The sequence below is a fragment of the Leptosomus discolor genome, chromosome 5 (genome assembly GCF_034619465.1).
Source record: "Leptosomus discolor isolate bLepDis1 chromosome 5, bLepDis1.hap2, whole genome shotgun sequence".
Taxonomy (NCBI): domain Eukaryota; kingdom Metazoa; phylum Chordata; class Aves; order Leptosomiformes; family Leptosomidae; genus Leptosomus; species Leptosomus discolor.
The window spans coordinates 17,752,920-17,764,471 of NC_141395.1; the positions used below are offsets into that span (position 1 = coordinate 17,752,920).

At 65.1% G+C, this 11,552-nt stretch overlaps 2 protein-coding genes across 3 annotated transcripts; both read right to left on the reverse strand.

Moving 5' to 3' along the window:
* Nucleotides 1–5: 5 nt before the first annotated feature.
* On the reverse strand, nt 6–4,684 carry AAMP (angio associated migratory cell protein). Its single transcript, XM_086465217.1, has 11 exons — nt 4,597–4,684; nt 4,095–4,247; nt 3,601–3,720; nt 3,305–3,444; nt 3,045–3,189; nt 2,804–2,887; nt 2,432–2,547; nt 1,927–2,030; nt 1,355–1,445; nt 903–1,057; nt 6–668 (listed from the first exon to the last, which is right to left on the reverse strand). Exons 1-11 carry the CDS (start codon nt 4,682–4,684, stop codon nt 593–595), a joined length of 1,272 nt encoding a protein of 423 aa, XP_086321343.1. The 3' UTR covers nt 6–592.
* Nucleotides 4,685–6,416: 1,732 nt separating this feature from the next.
* TMBIM1 (transmembrane BAX inhibitor motif containing 1) lies at nt 6,417–9,445 on the reverse strand. Of its 2 annotated transcripts, none has more exons than XM_086465196.1 (11): nt 9,154–9,445; nt 8,997–9,074; nt 8,843–8,907; nt 8,656–8,709; nt 8,470–8,520; nt 8,251–8,290; nt 8,038–8,075; nt 7,729–7,816; nt 7,538–7,633; nt 7,203–7,256; nt 6,417–7,103 (listed from the first exon to the last, which is right to left on the reverse strand). In XM_086465196.1, exons 1-11 carry the CDS (start codon nt 9,415–9,417, stop codon nt 6,960–6,962), a joined length of 972 nt encoding a protein of 323 aa, XP_086321322.1. In that variant the 5' UTR covers nt 9,418–9,445; the 3' UTR covers nt 6,417–6,959. The 2 variants fall into 2 exon arrangements, with proteins under 2 accessions (XP_086321322.1, XP_086321321.1); XM_086465195.1 differs by having other exon boundaries at nt 8,997–9,079; nt 9,201–9,442.
* Between the last annotated feature and the right edge of the window lie 2,107 nt (nt 9,446–11,552).

Genomic DNA, 11,552 nt, shown 5'->3' on the forward strand with positions numbered 1-11,552 from the left:
ATGTGGCCTTGCCCTGGAAGGGATGTTTGGAGTCACAGGCGCAAGGAGGGGATAATTACTGTATCCCAGAGCAAATTACTTCTGGTGATCTCTGTCTTGAGGGCTGAAGTAGGGGGTGCTGTGCCCAGCCTGTTGTGTTAGGGAACTCTTGGGCTGCACAGAGCAGGATTCTCCTACCCGGACTAGCAATATGCATCCTTCTGTCCTACCCTGACCCCCTCATCCCCCCTAACAGGGAGGGCTAGGACGAGGGTCTCTACCTCCACCCAGACCAGCATAAAACCCGCCTGCCATTGATCCTCAGGCCAGGGTTGGATGCTGAGGAGATCCTGAGGAGAGAGGGAGCAGAGCGCCGCAGGTCCTCTTCCCCCCAACAAGCAGCGCGGATGGCATCCAGTTAAGTGAAATAATTTATATAATTAAAGACATTTTCATACAAAACCCCAGGCTTGGCCCCCAGGGGGTAAGGGCAAAGCGGGGCATGCTGGAAAATTACAAAGCACGCACGGGAGAAGGGTGGTGAAACCCATCTCCCTCATTCCTCTGTACATGAGCCAGGGCAGAGCCAGGGCACCATCCCTCAGCACAGTTCCTAGCGGTCGGGGCGCTGGACGCAGAACACTTTGGCTTGGTGGTCGCCAGAGGTTGTTACCACAATGGAGGCATCCCTGGGAGGAGAGAGGGCTCAGAGATGGGGCTGGGGGCTTCGGACATCCCTCACCAATGGCCCTGGCCCAGCTCTGGTCTGCTCCACTCCCCCTCCTGAGACCCTCAAGTCTCAGTGTGGACCTGGCTTTGTCCTCGGGGAGACAGCTCATGATTCAAGGTCCTAAGGCTGGAGACCCCTGTCACCCCTGGTCCCTCCACCCAGCAGGGAAGGGGTCAAGGGGTTCCCCGCTCACTTGTTGACGGCAAAGTCGAGGATTTCGGCTGAGTGCCCTCGGTACTCGCTGATCATCTTCCCCGAGCGGGCGTCCCAGAGCCGCACGGCCCCATCCAGGCTGCAGGTGTACACCACGGCCGAGCTTTCCTCCCACTGCAACTGTACAATCCCCGACTGGGGCAGGAGGGAGGCCACAGGGTGAGCAGTGGGGACCCCCAGCAAGTCTCGGCTCCCTCCACATGTGCCGCCCCCCCCCCCAGTGTTGTCTGCCATCCCCACAGAGAGGAAAGCCAGCCTCTATGGGGCACATCCTCTGTGCAGGGACTGCGGCTGCCTTTGGGGAAGCCCAGGGGGCTGAGGGAGAAGCACAATTGGGAACTGGCCCCAGGAAAGCCCCTGCGCTCCAAGGGAGGTCTCAGCCCAAAGACACCCCCTCTGCCCCGGGCCTAGGGAGAGGGGGTAGGGCAGTACCTCGTGTTGGCACTTATGCCTCAAACTCTGTGTGGAGAGGTCGTAGATAGCCAGTGTGCCGTCCAGGTAGCCCACAGCAGCCAGTGGCATCCTGCAAAGGGGGAAACAGGCATTATGTGGGCCTGGGGGGAGCAGGGATGGAAGTGCCCAAAGGATCAAGGTTGAAGGCAAACCCTGTGCTGAGGGCTACAGCATAGCGAGAAGATGAGGGACAAGCCGATGGCTGGAGCCATGAAACACCCCGATCTGGAAACTCAACAGGACAGCGAGAGTCAGCACGAGCCTGAGGTTCACAAGGGAGAAGACAATGTACTGGGAGGAAAGATCCCCAGTAGCCATGTCTAGAGGGCAAACAGCGGTCCATCAGGCTAGCCCAGAAGCCCAACAGATTGGGGGGGAGGACTGGTATCCCTCATCCTCCATGTCACACCCAAGTGACCTGGGATCTCCACGACCAGCTGGGGAGGATGGAGGTGACAGAAATGCAGCAGAACAAGCATGAGGGATGGAAAGGGATCTGTTTGTAACCCCTGTAAGATGTAGGGCTGAAGAGGGGCTGTCCCCACACTCACACGTTACAGAAGCCCAGCGACTCCACCGAGTTGGACTCTGCCTCCTCACCCTCACCGGCCGGGGCCTTGGGGGCCATGCTCTCCATCTTGAACACACACACCACCTGGGGGGGAGGGAGGCAGACTAGTCCCCAAGGGGAGGGAAAGGGGGCCCCCCAGTCACACCGAAGTCCCCCTTCCTTACCCGGGATTGAGCCTACACCCCCTGGACACCAAGGCCCAACCCCAAAACCTCAGCTCTTCGGAGCAAGTAAGGGGCAGGGGGAACTTCCTTCTACGAGCCCAGCGGTACGACCCAACTGCAGGTCCCACCAGCAGCTGGGAGAAAGCAGTTGTGTTGGCCAAGGGCGCCTCCTGCTGGCTGCCGGTGGCCACCGCAGGCTCCTCGGGGCCGGTAGAGTCCTGAACCGCCCGGGGACACCTGCCTGGTCCAGGACAGGGGCTTGGGAGGCCGTTCCTTCGTATCCCACGGCTTCTGGCTCTGCCCCCGCCAGCATGGACCCACCTTGCCTGTGGCGGAGTTGACCAGCTTGGCGTGACAGTCCACAGAGCCCGTCATGATCAAACTGCCATCCTGGTTGCTGGCTACACATGTCAAGGGGTCCTGGTGGCCGTCCTGGCCTGGGTGGCAAGCAGAAGCATGAGCTCCATGTGTCCTTCCCACAGAGACCCGCTGGGCCTCAAAACCCACCCTCCACCTTGCCCGGTGGCAAGGAGCAGCCACCTGTGGGGACAGGGAAACCCAGCACTAGGCTCCCTCTGGCTGCGCCTGGCCTCAGAGGATGCCACCTCTCCACCCGGGCAGAGGCCAGAGCCTACTGGAAGGGGCTGTTCCCCAGTTAAGGAGCATCCCGGGTGATTAATCTCTCTTCTCTACCTTTCAGGACATGCAGCGAGGTTCCCTGCTTCAGGTCCCAGATGCGCATGGTCCCGTCTTCGTACCCCACCACCGCTCGCTTCCCTGGGTGAGACAGAGCCAGTGGGCAGTGCCAGAGCTCCCCTCACCCCTCCACCTCCCGCTCAGCACAGACTAGCAGAAGCAGGAGGGCACGTGCTGGCAGCAGGATCTGTCACAGAGCTGGTGACATCCCCCACCCCACACAGCCCCCGTGTCTCACCGTCAGGCAGGATCCTGCCACATGTGGCTGGGCATGCAGGGCCCTGGAAGGTTTTGCAGTCTCCGCTGGGAATCTTCCACATCCAGGAGTTGCCATCAGCCGTGCCCGCCAGAAGGACGTGGGCTTGAGTGTGCCACTCCATCCACTGGGCAGGGAGAGGGACAGGCAGCGTCACGGGGGTGGTGTCCCCACCACCACCTAGCTGAGTCCCAGCTGCTCGCCCACGAGCTCCCCACAGCACCAGGGGTCCCACCGCTCACCTCCAAGTCCCCCACCTCGAAGGACCACACTTCCTCCTTGGTGTCCACCCGCCACACTTTGATAAGCCCAGACATGTCACCTGTGGCCACGAACACGGAGTCGTGACTGAAGCCGGCACAGGTGACTGAGTCCTTGTGTCCTAGAGACATCAGGGGACAGAGACTGCTCAGGCCAAGCTGTGGAGGATGGTCAGGAGCCCGACTCCAGCAGAGCATCGGCTGGGGAAGAGCATGTCCAGAGAGATGTGTCTGGGAGGGGACATGGCCGCTCACTCGGACAGCCTCAAGCACCTCACCTGAGCACTCAAACAGGAGCTCTCCATCGCTCACACGCCACACGAAGGCCTTGTCATCCTCCCCGCCCGTCACCGCCAGCGTGTTGGTCTTGGGGTCGAGGCTCACACAGAAAACAGAAGCTTCACAGAAAAGTAAAGAAAGGCCACGTGGCTCGGACGCCGCTCACACCCAACCTGATGTTCCCAGGTGATCCAAACCCCACACAGCACCAGGTCTGAGTGAGATGTGAGAATCTATTCCTCCCACAGGGGAAAAGCAGCACAGGCTGTCTACCAAGCTCAGGACAAACTGCCATGGTAGGAGGCTCAAAGGACTTCTCTACCCGAGCGTAAGGTAGAAACGAGCGCAGCCCAAGGCAGCCCCACGTTGTGACGGCTGTCCCAGGAACGACAGCCTGGCCAGGACCTGCTGCACCCCCTTACTCCAGGGAAAGCCAGGTTGGGAGCAGGTCCCAAGGGGTCCCCAGCTGCCACTGCCCAGGCCCACCACTCACCCGAGTGGAGGGAGAACGTGACCTCGCTGTCGTCCTGCGCCTCCATGCCGTCCTCCACCCCCTCATCATCCTCCGTCTCCCAAGCCTCGGCGTCGGGCTCTTCTGCCCCCTCATCATCAAAGTCCACGTCCTCCATCTCGTCGGCCAGGTCATCTGCAGAGGGCGGAAGTCAGGACGCGTCTCTCAAGGCCTGTCCGGCTCGGCCCTTCCAGGGCAGGCGGCTGCGGGCACGGTGGGCCTCGGGGTTCCCGGGGGACGGGGCAGCGGGGGGGGAACCCGCGATCCCGATGCTGCCGCGGCCAGGAGACCCTGAGCAGAGGAGCCGCACAGGAGCGGGGCGCGACGCGGAGAGAGGCCGCAGGCTCCCGGGTGGGGGGGGAACGGGCCGGGACCCGCGGTCGGGCCTGGCGCTGGGGCGGGGCGGAGCGGGCCCGGTGCCCCGGCGGGAGGCCAGAGCCCCACAGGCCCCGCCTGGTGCGCGGAACGGAACGCCCCGTCTCACCCGGCCCGGGCGGGCCCAGCTCCACCACCTCGATGATCTCCTCGTCACCGTGGAAGCCCAGCGCTCCCGGGCCCTCGGCGGGCTCCATGCCGGCCTGCCCGCGCGCCCCTCCCCACCCCGCCGCCACCGCCGCTTCCGCCGCTCTCCCCGCCTTAGCCAATCCCCGCCCGTCGCCCTCCCCGCCTCAGCCAACACCGGCCCGCGTCCTCACTCTGACCCCGCCCCTTCCGACAGCATCGCGGGTCGACCCCGCCCCGCGCGATGCTCTCTGGGAGTTCGAGTTTCTCGCCCTCCACCCGGGCAGCCGCGTCCCCGGCAGACCCCGCGCGGCGGACTGCAGCTCCCGGCATGCAGCGGGGCCGCCGCACCCCCGGCACGGCCCACCATGGCGGCGGCGCTCGGAGGACTGCGGGGTAAGGGCGGGCGGGCGGAGGGGGTGGCCCCGGGGCGGGGGGGGGGGACCGAGAACGTCCTGCCACCACCCTCACCGCACGTCCCCGCGGGGCCTCCGACACATCCCCCGCCCAGGGACGCCGCAGGCCCGGCCCGCAGGGCCTCTGCTCCGCCCCGCCCCCCCCCCGGTGAGGGGAAGCCTTAGAGCCACGCCCCTGGTGCCCTCGGCCACGCCACGCCTGGCTGAAGCGAGGGCTTAAAGCCCCGCCCCTGACGCGGCTGGCCACGCCCATCTGTCTTGGACACGCCCCTTAATGCTCAGGCCACGCCCTCAAGCCCCCCTTACCGCAGGGGCAGGGGTAAGGGCAGGGGCAAGGGCAGGGCAGGAGCCCCGGGCTGGGGCACGCTGCCCGGGGGCCGCCCCTCCCTGACACCTCTCTCCCCGCAGGGCTGCTGGCAGCAGCACGACAGGCAGCGGGTCCTGCCAGGCCCTGGGGGTGGCCGTCCCCGCCGGGCACACGGCTCCTCGGGCAGAGCTACTGCCGGCCGGCGGGACCACGCACCGGCCCGGAGCCTGGCAGCGGGGGGCTCCCTGAGGGAGTGGAGTACATCCCCACACGCAAGAAGGGCAAGAACCCGATGAAAGTCGTGGGGGTGGCCTGGTGAGTGGCTCGGCACCGGGAGGCTCCGCTGCTCTGTAGGCTGGGGCCTGGGGTGGGACAGGGGGTCCCAGGGGGCTGTCAGTGCCACCCCAGGGTGGCACAGGGCCCTTGTTTCCTTGCCGGCTCTCTCCATCTCCTGCCCGGTGGCTGTCCTGCAGGGCCATTGGATTGCCCTCCGGCATCATCCTCTTCCTCCTGGCCAAGCGGGAAGTGGACAAAAACCGTCAGGAGCAGCTCAAAATCCGCCGACAGATGATGGAAGCCAACAAGGGCGAGTACGAGTCGGAGCGATACAAGAGTGTGGCCAGGGGGGCATAGCCAGGCTGCCCCCCAGCCTGGCACCCTGCCCCCTTGAAGGGACTTGCCGGGAGGAACACCAGCCCCGTGGGACACACAGCACTGGCACCTGTGCTGCCTGTCCAGCCTGTGAGGTGGTCATGGGGCTGGAAAGGGACAAATAAACCTCATCCCTGGTGAGTGGAACAGCTCTGTGCTGCTATGGTTGCCCCCCCAAAGTGCTTAGCCCCAGGCCCTGCCTGCCCCCACAGCTGGGCGGGGCTGAGGACCCCGTTGCTCTGCAGCCAGGATTCTGCCCACAAGGGGCGGGGGATACAGGCAGGGGAGGGAGGCCAGGCCTGGAGCAGCTCGACCTTGGGTTTGTTTCTGCCTCAAAGCACTGTTTGCGCTGCCCCACGCCGCAGCCCCCGCTGAGGCTGCCCACAGGTTTTTCGGGGGAGTCGCCACACCAGTAAGACTGGGACCGTCTGGAAAATTAAAGTGTTTTATTTAGCGAGTGCAACTTTGCCCACATCCGTGGCTGCAGGGCCTCTGCGATGTGAGCTCTGCCACGAATCCCACCCCGGGGGTCCCAGCTGCCCCCTGCCCGCGCTGGGCACTGCCGCAGCTCAGGGAGGGGGGCACAGCCGGAGCCACGTTTAAGGCACCAAGTGAATGACACCGACTGGGCTCTGCCAAAAAAAAAAATCCCAACACGATCCCCACGGCCACTGCCAGCTCCCCGCACCCAGGCAGGACCGTGGCACTCCGCTGCCAACCCAGCACTGCCAGCACGGCCTTGGCGAGCAGCGCCAAGGCCAGGCACTGCCTAAACACGAGCAGCCCATCCCCGCCCCGGCCCTTGAAGGCTTGGAGGGGGGGGGGGGGGTGTGATCAAGGGAAGCCCTTTCCTTAGCAGCCTACGGGTAGGGATGCCAAAGCATTAGGAGTCACAGTAAGTGGCCATATCCTGTACAGAGGCCAGAGGAGGGGGTGAGGGGCAGCAGAGGGGGGACAGGAGGGGTCCTGGGGCTAATCCCGGCCCACGATCTGCAGGATGAAGGTGAAGATGTAGACGATGTCGGTGTAGATGGTGAGGGCACCGTAGACGTACTCCTCGGGGCTCAGTGTGTTCTTCCTGTTCCCCAGCACAAGTTGGGTGTCATAGGCAAGGAACTGGGGAGGCAGAGAGTGTCAGGCAAGGACCAAGGCAGAGTTCGCCCCTCCCCAGGGTCCCTGCTTGACACCCTCTGCCCAGCCCAGCCGTTAGCTCACCAGGGTGAAGGCAATGGCGCCGATGGCCGCGTACAGCATGTGGAGCCAGGGAACCTGCGCGGGGAAGGAGACACGGGCAGGATGAGCGGGGTGCTGGCAGGCAGCGGGCAAGGCAGGGCAGGTCCTGCCCGCACCTGGCTCCCGAGGAGATGCCGCTGATGCTGACGCCGACCCACCCTCTGCCTGCGGGCAAGCTGCCTCTGCCGTGCCCAGCACCACACCCTGCTCCCCGCCAAAGGGAGACCACCCAAACCCCCCTGCACGTGCCAGCCCTGGGGACAACCCAACCAGGGACACTCGTGGCACCCCACAGCCCCTCTGTCCCCCTCACTCACATATCTGAAGGAGAGGACGATGACAGTGACGATCCCGGTCACCATGACCACGATGCCCAGCACGCAGAAGAGCCCCGGACAAGATGTAAAATCAACCTGCCGGGGGGGACACGCATATGTCACATGTGTCCCCACCACCTGGCTCCCTGCACCTGACCCCTGCTGAGGGCAGGGCACATCCCCCTCCTTGCCTTGGTCTGGAAGCAGAAGATAGTGACAATGATGGCCACGATGGCGGTGATAAGCATGGCAATCAGGACAGCGTTAGTCCGGTACATGCTGCAGAGGGGACACCAGAGTCACCTCACGCTTTGTCATCCCCCTGCCAGGGGGGTGTTGGTGAACCCCCACAGCCCAAATCCCCGGCAGGGATCCCACTGTCCCTGAGCCCAGGGGACCAGAGTGTCCCCCGTCTCCCAGCAGCCTCTTACTGAACTGGCTGCACGGCGGGGGACACGAGGGACCCCAGATCCTGTCACCGCGAGGACCCCAGGGCATACCTGGCGATCGTCCCCGTCATCAGCCCCATGGCCAGCGTCTGCAGGAGAGAAGGGTGGGCTCAGTGGGGTGAGCAGCACCGTGGGGGGCAGCAGTTCCTGGCTGCCCCCCCGCCTGCCCACGTGTCCCCCTATCCCTCCCAGCCCGCCGGGGGAGCTGGGGTGCCATGGGGGCACCACCAGCCACCCCCCCTCCGCCAGCCCCAGCCCACTCACAAAGATGCTCAGCAGGATGATGTTCCAGGGGAAGCGTCTCCTGGGGATGAAATGGGGAGAGACATGAGCTGGAGACAGCAGCCATGTCATGTCCCCCTGGTTCATACCCCCCCCGGGGGAGCCCCAGGCAAGGACACACCCTGCCTCCCGATGCCCTGGAGACACCCCTCCCGTATTCACACACCCCCACCCCTGGGGACCCAGCCACCAGCAACTCACCGGGGACCCTGGCAGCAGGCCAGCACCAGGTAGGTCACCACGAACACGGCGCTGCAAAAAGAGACAGGGGATGTCAGCCCTGTGATACCCTGCCCCACACCACCAGGCTGGGAAGCTGCGATTGTGGGGTGCCAGCTGCTGGAGGGCACCCCGGGGGGGCTGCGAGCTGGCAGACCCCCTACTCACTACGAGGCGTAGTAGATGGCGACGTTCCTCTGGACGAAGGAGCGGACAGGAGAGCTGTAAGACAGGAGGGACAAGTGTGAGGGTGGGGGGACAGCAACTACTGCCCCCTCAGGACCCCCCACCATGGAACACGGGGCCAGGCTCCTCCTTTTTTGGGGGCAAGGCTAAGGAGGGACCTTCTACTCACACAAAAGTGAACACGGCGATGATCCCCACCGTCACCAGTAGCTGCAGGGAGATGATGGCATAGACCTGCAAGAGACAGGGGGGTCAGCACCCAGCTCCCCACCCCAACAGGTGCCCCCCATCCTGATGGGTGCCCCCAGCTCCCCAGGACTCACCTTGCGGATGAAGGTGTGCCGGACTTTCCTGTCATCCCAGTCAGATGACTGGAGCGGGGAGCCATCCCCAATGCCGTCGTCACCTGTGGTGGGGGACACCACTGAGCACCAGGGTTGGCTGTACAGCCCCCCCATAGCACCCCTGTTTCTAGTCCATCTGTGTCCCCCCCACCCTGCCAAAAAACCCAAGGTGCCCCCACTTACTGAACCGAACAGGCATGGTGGGCATGGCCATCCCCGGCTGGGGGTATCCCCCTGCTGCTGGGTACCCCCCTGGCTGTGCGTACCCCCCTGCTGCAGGGTATCCCCCGGGCTGTGGGTACCCCCCGGCATAGTAGGGTGGCTGGGGGTACCCCCCCGGGGGCGGGGGGTAGAGGGGGTTCTTGTCATCGTAGGGTGGGGGTGCACTGGGCTGTGCCATGCCGGCTCCCTGCGTCTCCCACGGGCACCTGGAGGGGAAAGAAGATGGGGGGGTGTCAGCACAGGTCCCCCTCCCCGGGCAGGGCGTGTTCCCCGTGAGCAAAGCCACAGGTCCAGGGACACAGGGGACAGTGGAGCCACAAAATGTCCCCTTCCCATTTTAACAGCAGCTTCTGATTAATCAAGGTGAGCTGGCCCCAATGCCAGTGGGTCAATGAGAGGCGAGGGAGGTCCCCACTGTCCCTTGGCCAAGGCCGCCCGCATTCCTGCGCCCTGAGTCCCCAGCGCCTGCGTCAGTGGCCAGCCACGGGCAGGGCACAGCCACGCGCTGACTCAAGCCACACCGGGGACGTGACCTCTCCGGCAGAGTTGTGACCTCTCCCGGCCTCTGGAGCCCACCCTGCCATCGCTGGGGGGCAGGGACCACCACCACCACCACCCCCCTGCCCACACCCTGGCTGTTCCCCGTCTCCTGGTGGCACGGCCTTGGGAACAAAGGGCATTGCCCTGCCCACTGCCTGGGATGGAAACACGGGGCCTCATCTTGATCACACCCACACAGACCTCACTACCCCATTTCGGGGGTGACCCCCACCCAGCAGCCCCAGTGGGTTACATGGGGGCTTCAGAACTCCTGAGTCCCCCCCGGGAGTTATAGGGACAAGGGCCACCCACATCACCTCGGAGGGGGGTGGACATGTCCCTGGGGAGCAGAGACAGGACCCCCCCAGGGCTGAGCTCCCCACCCCGGCCGTGGCGGGCCCCCTCACAGAGCCCCCCGGCAGCCGCCAGCAGCCAGCCTAGGCCCAGGGCCAGCTGCTGGGCTTGGCCCCAGGACAAGGAGGAGGAGGAGGAGGAAGGAGGACCTCCAAGGCCAGGAAAACAATGGCGCTGCCAGAAGCTGGTGCCAGGAGTTTACCCGCCTGCCACCCAACCCAGCGCTGGCACCAGGGGACGCCCACCCCGGGCCCCTGGAAGGTGCCAGGACCCTCCCCGTCCCCCCCTGCCCGCAGCGGTGACATGACCCCGAAACCATCCCTGGGAAGGGATCAGGATCTGACCCCAACCGAGACCGGGCTGGGAGGGGACGGGGCGCTTCCTTCAGCGTGACGCCAGCGCTTCCCTCAGCCGGGCTGGGCGGGCCGGGGGGGGGCACACCCGGGCCAGCCATGCCAGGCCGGAGGGAGCAGCTCAGAGTCCGCCCCTCTACCCCTCCCGCTGTCTGTCTGTCCCAGACGCGGCAGAGCTGCCACAGCTGCACCACCCTTCGCCATCGCAATGATGGCGGTGCGAAAATAACCAGCGTGGCGGTGACCGGAAGATTCACTTTTGCCACTCTGTGGTTTCCCAAAAAGAACCCAGTACCACCTGGCACCACCTCGTCTCTGGGGCCAGGGAAAGGCCTAAAATAGGAGCCGTGACCCCAGGAAAACCGCTGTGACCAGCACCCAGTTAGGAGGGAATGGAATCTCCAGGAGGGAACCCAGGCGTCTGGGGAAAGTGAGGTGCATCTGGCTGGCACATGGTCATCGGGGGGTCCCACCCTCTGCCCATAGCCAGCACCCCATGGCAGGGGTCTGCCAACTGCCCCAGCCCCTGCTGTCCCCACCCGAGCAGGGTGGCCTCGTGGACAGGGAAGGAACCAGCTTGACGGGTGGCTGCAGCCGCCGCACCCCGGATGGCCAGCGGCACCCTGAACCCTGCCTGCACCACGGCACAGCAGGGCCCTGAAACCAGAGATCACTAGCCACAGGGCCACCCAGGCCGTCTCGGTGGCCCCGGCATGACATGTCGTCCCCAGGGACAGGGCACTGCTCTGTGCTGGCACCATGACTCAGCACAGATAAGGTGCACATGGTGGGGACCTGGGGCACAGGCAGCCATCTCCCCCAGCACAGCCCCGTGGGTGACACCGGGCAGCGTCCCCGCCGGCTGCCCCCATGTTCCTGCCATGCTCAGGTCCCTGCCACCAGCTCCACGGGGACCCTGGGACGCCAAGGGCCACCTCGTGGGGGGGACCAGGGTTTGGTGCGGGGGCCAGGGCTCCCTGCTTTCCCCACGGCTCCCCACAGAAAGCACCTCACTTCCCAGAGGAGCCTGAAAGTTCCCACCAGTACAGTCCAGCTTGGTATGGCA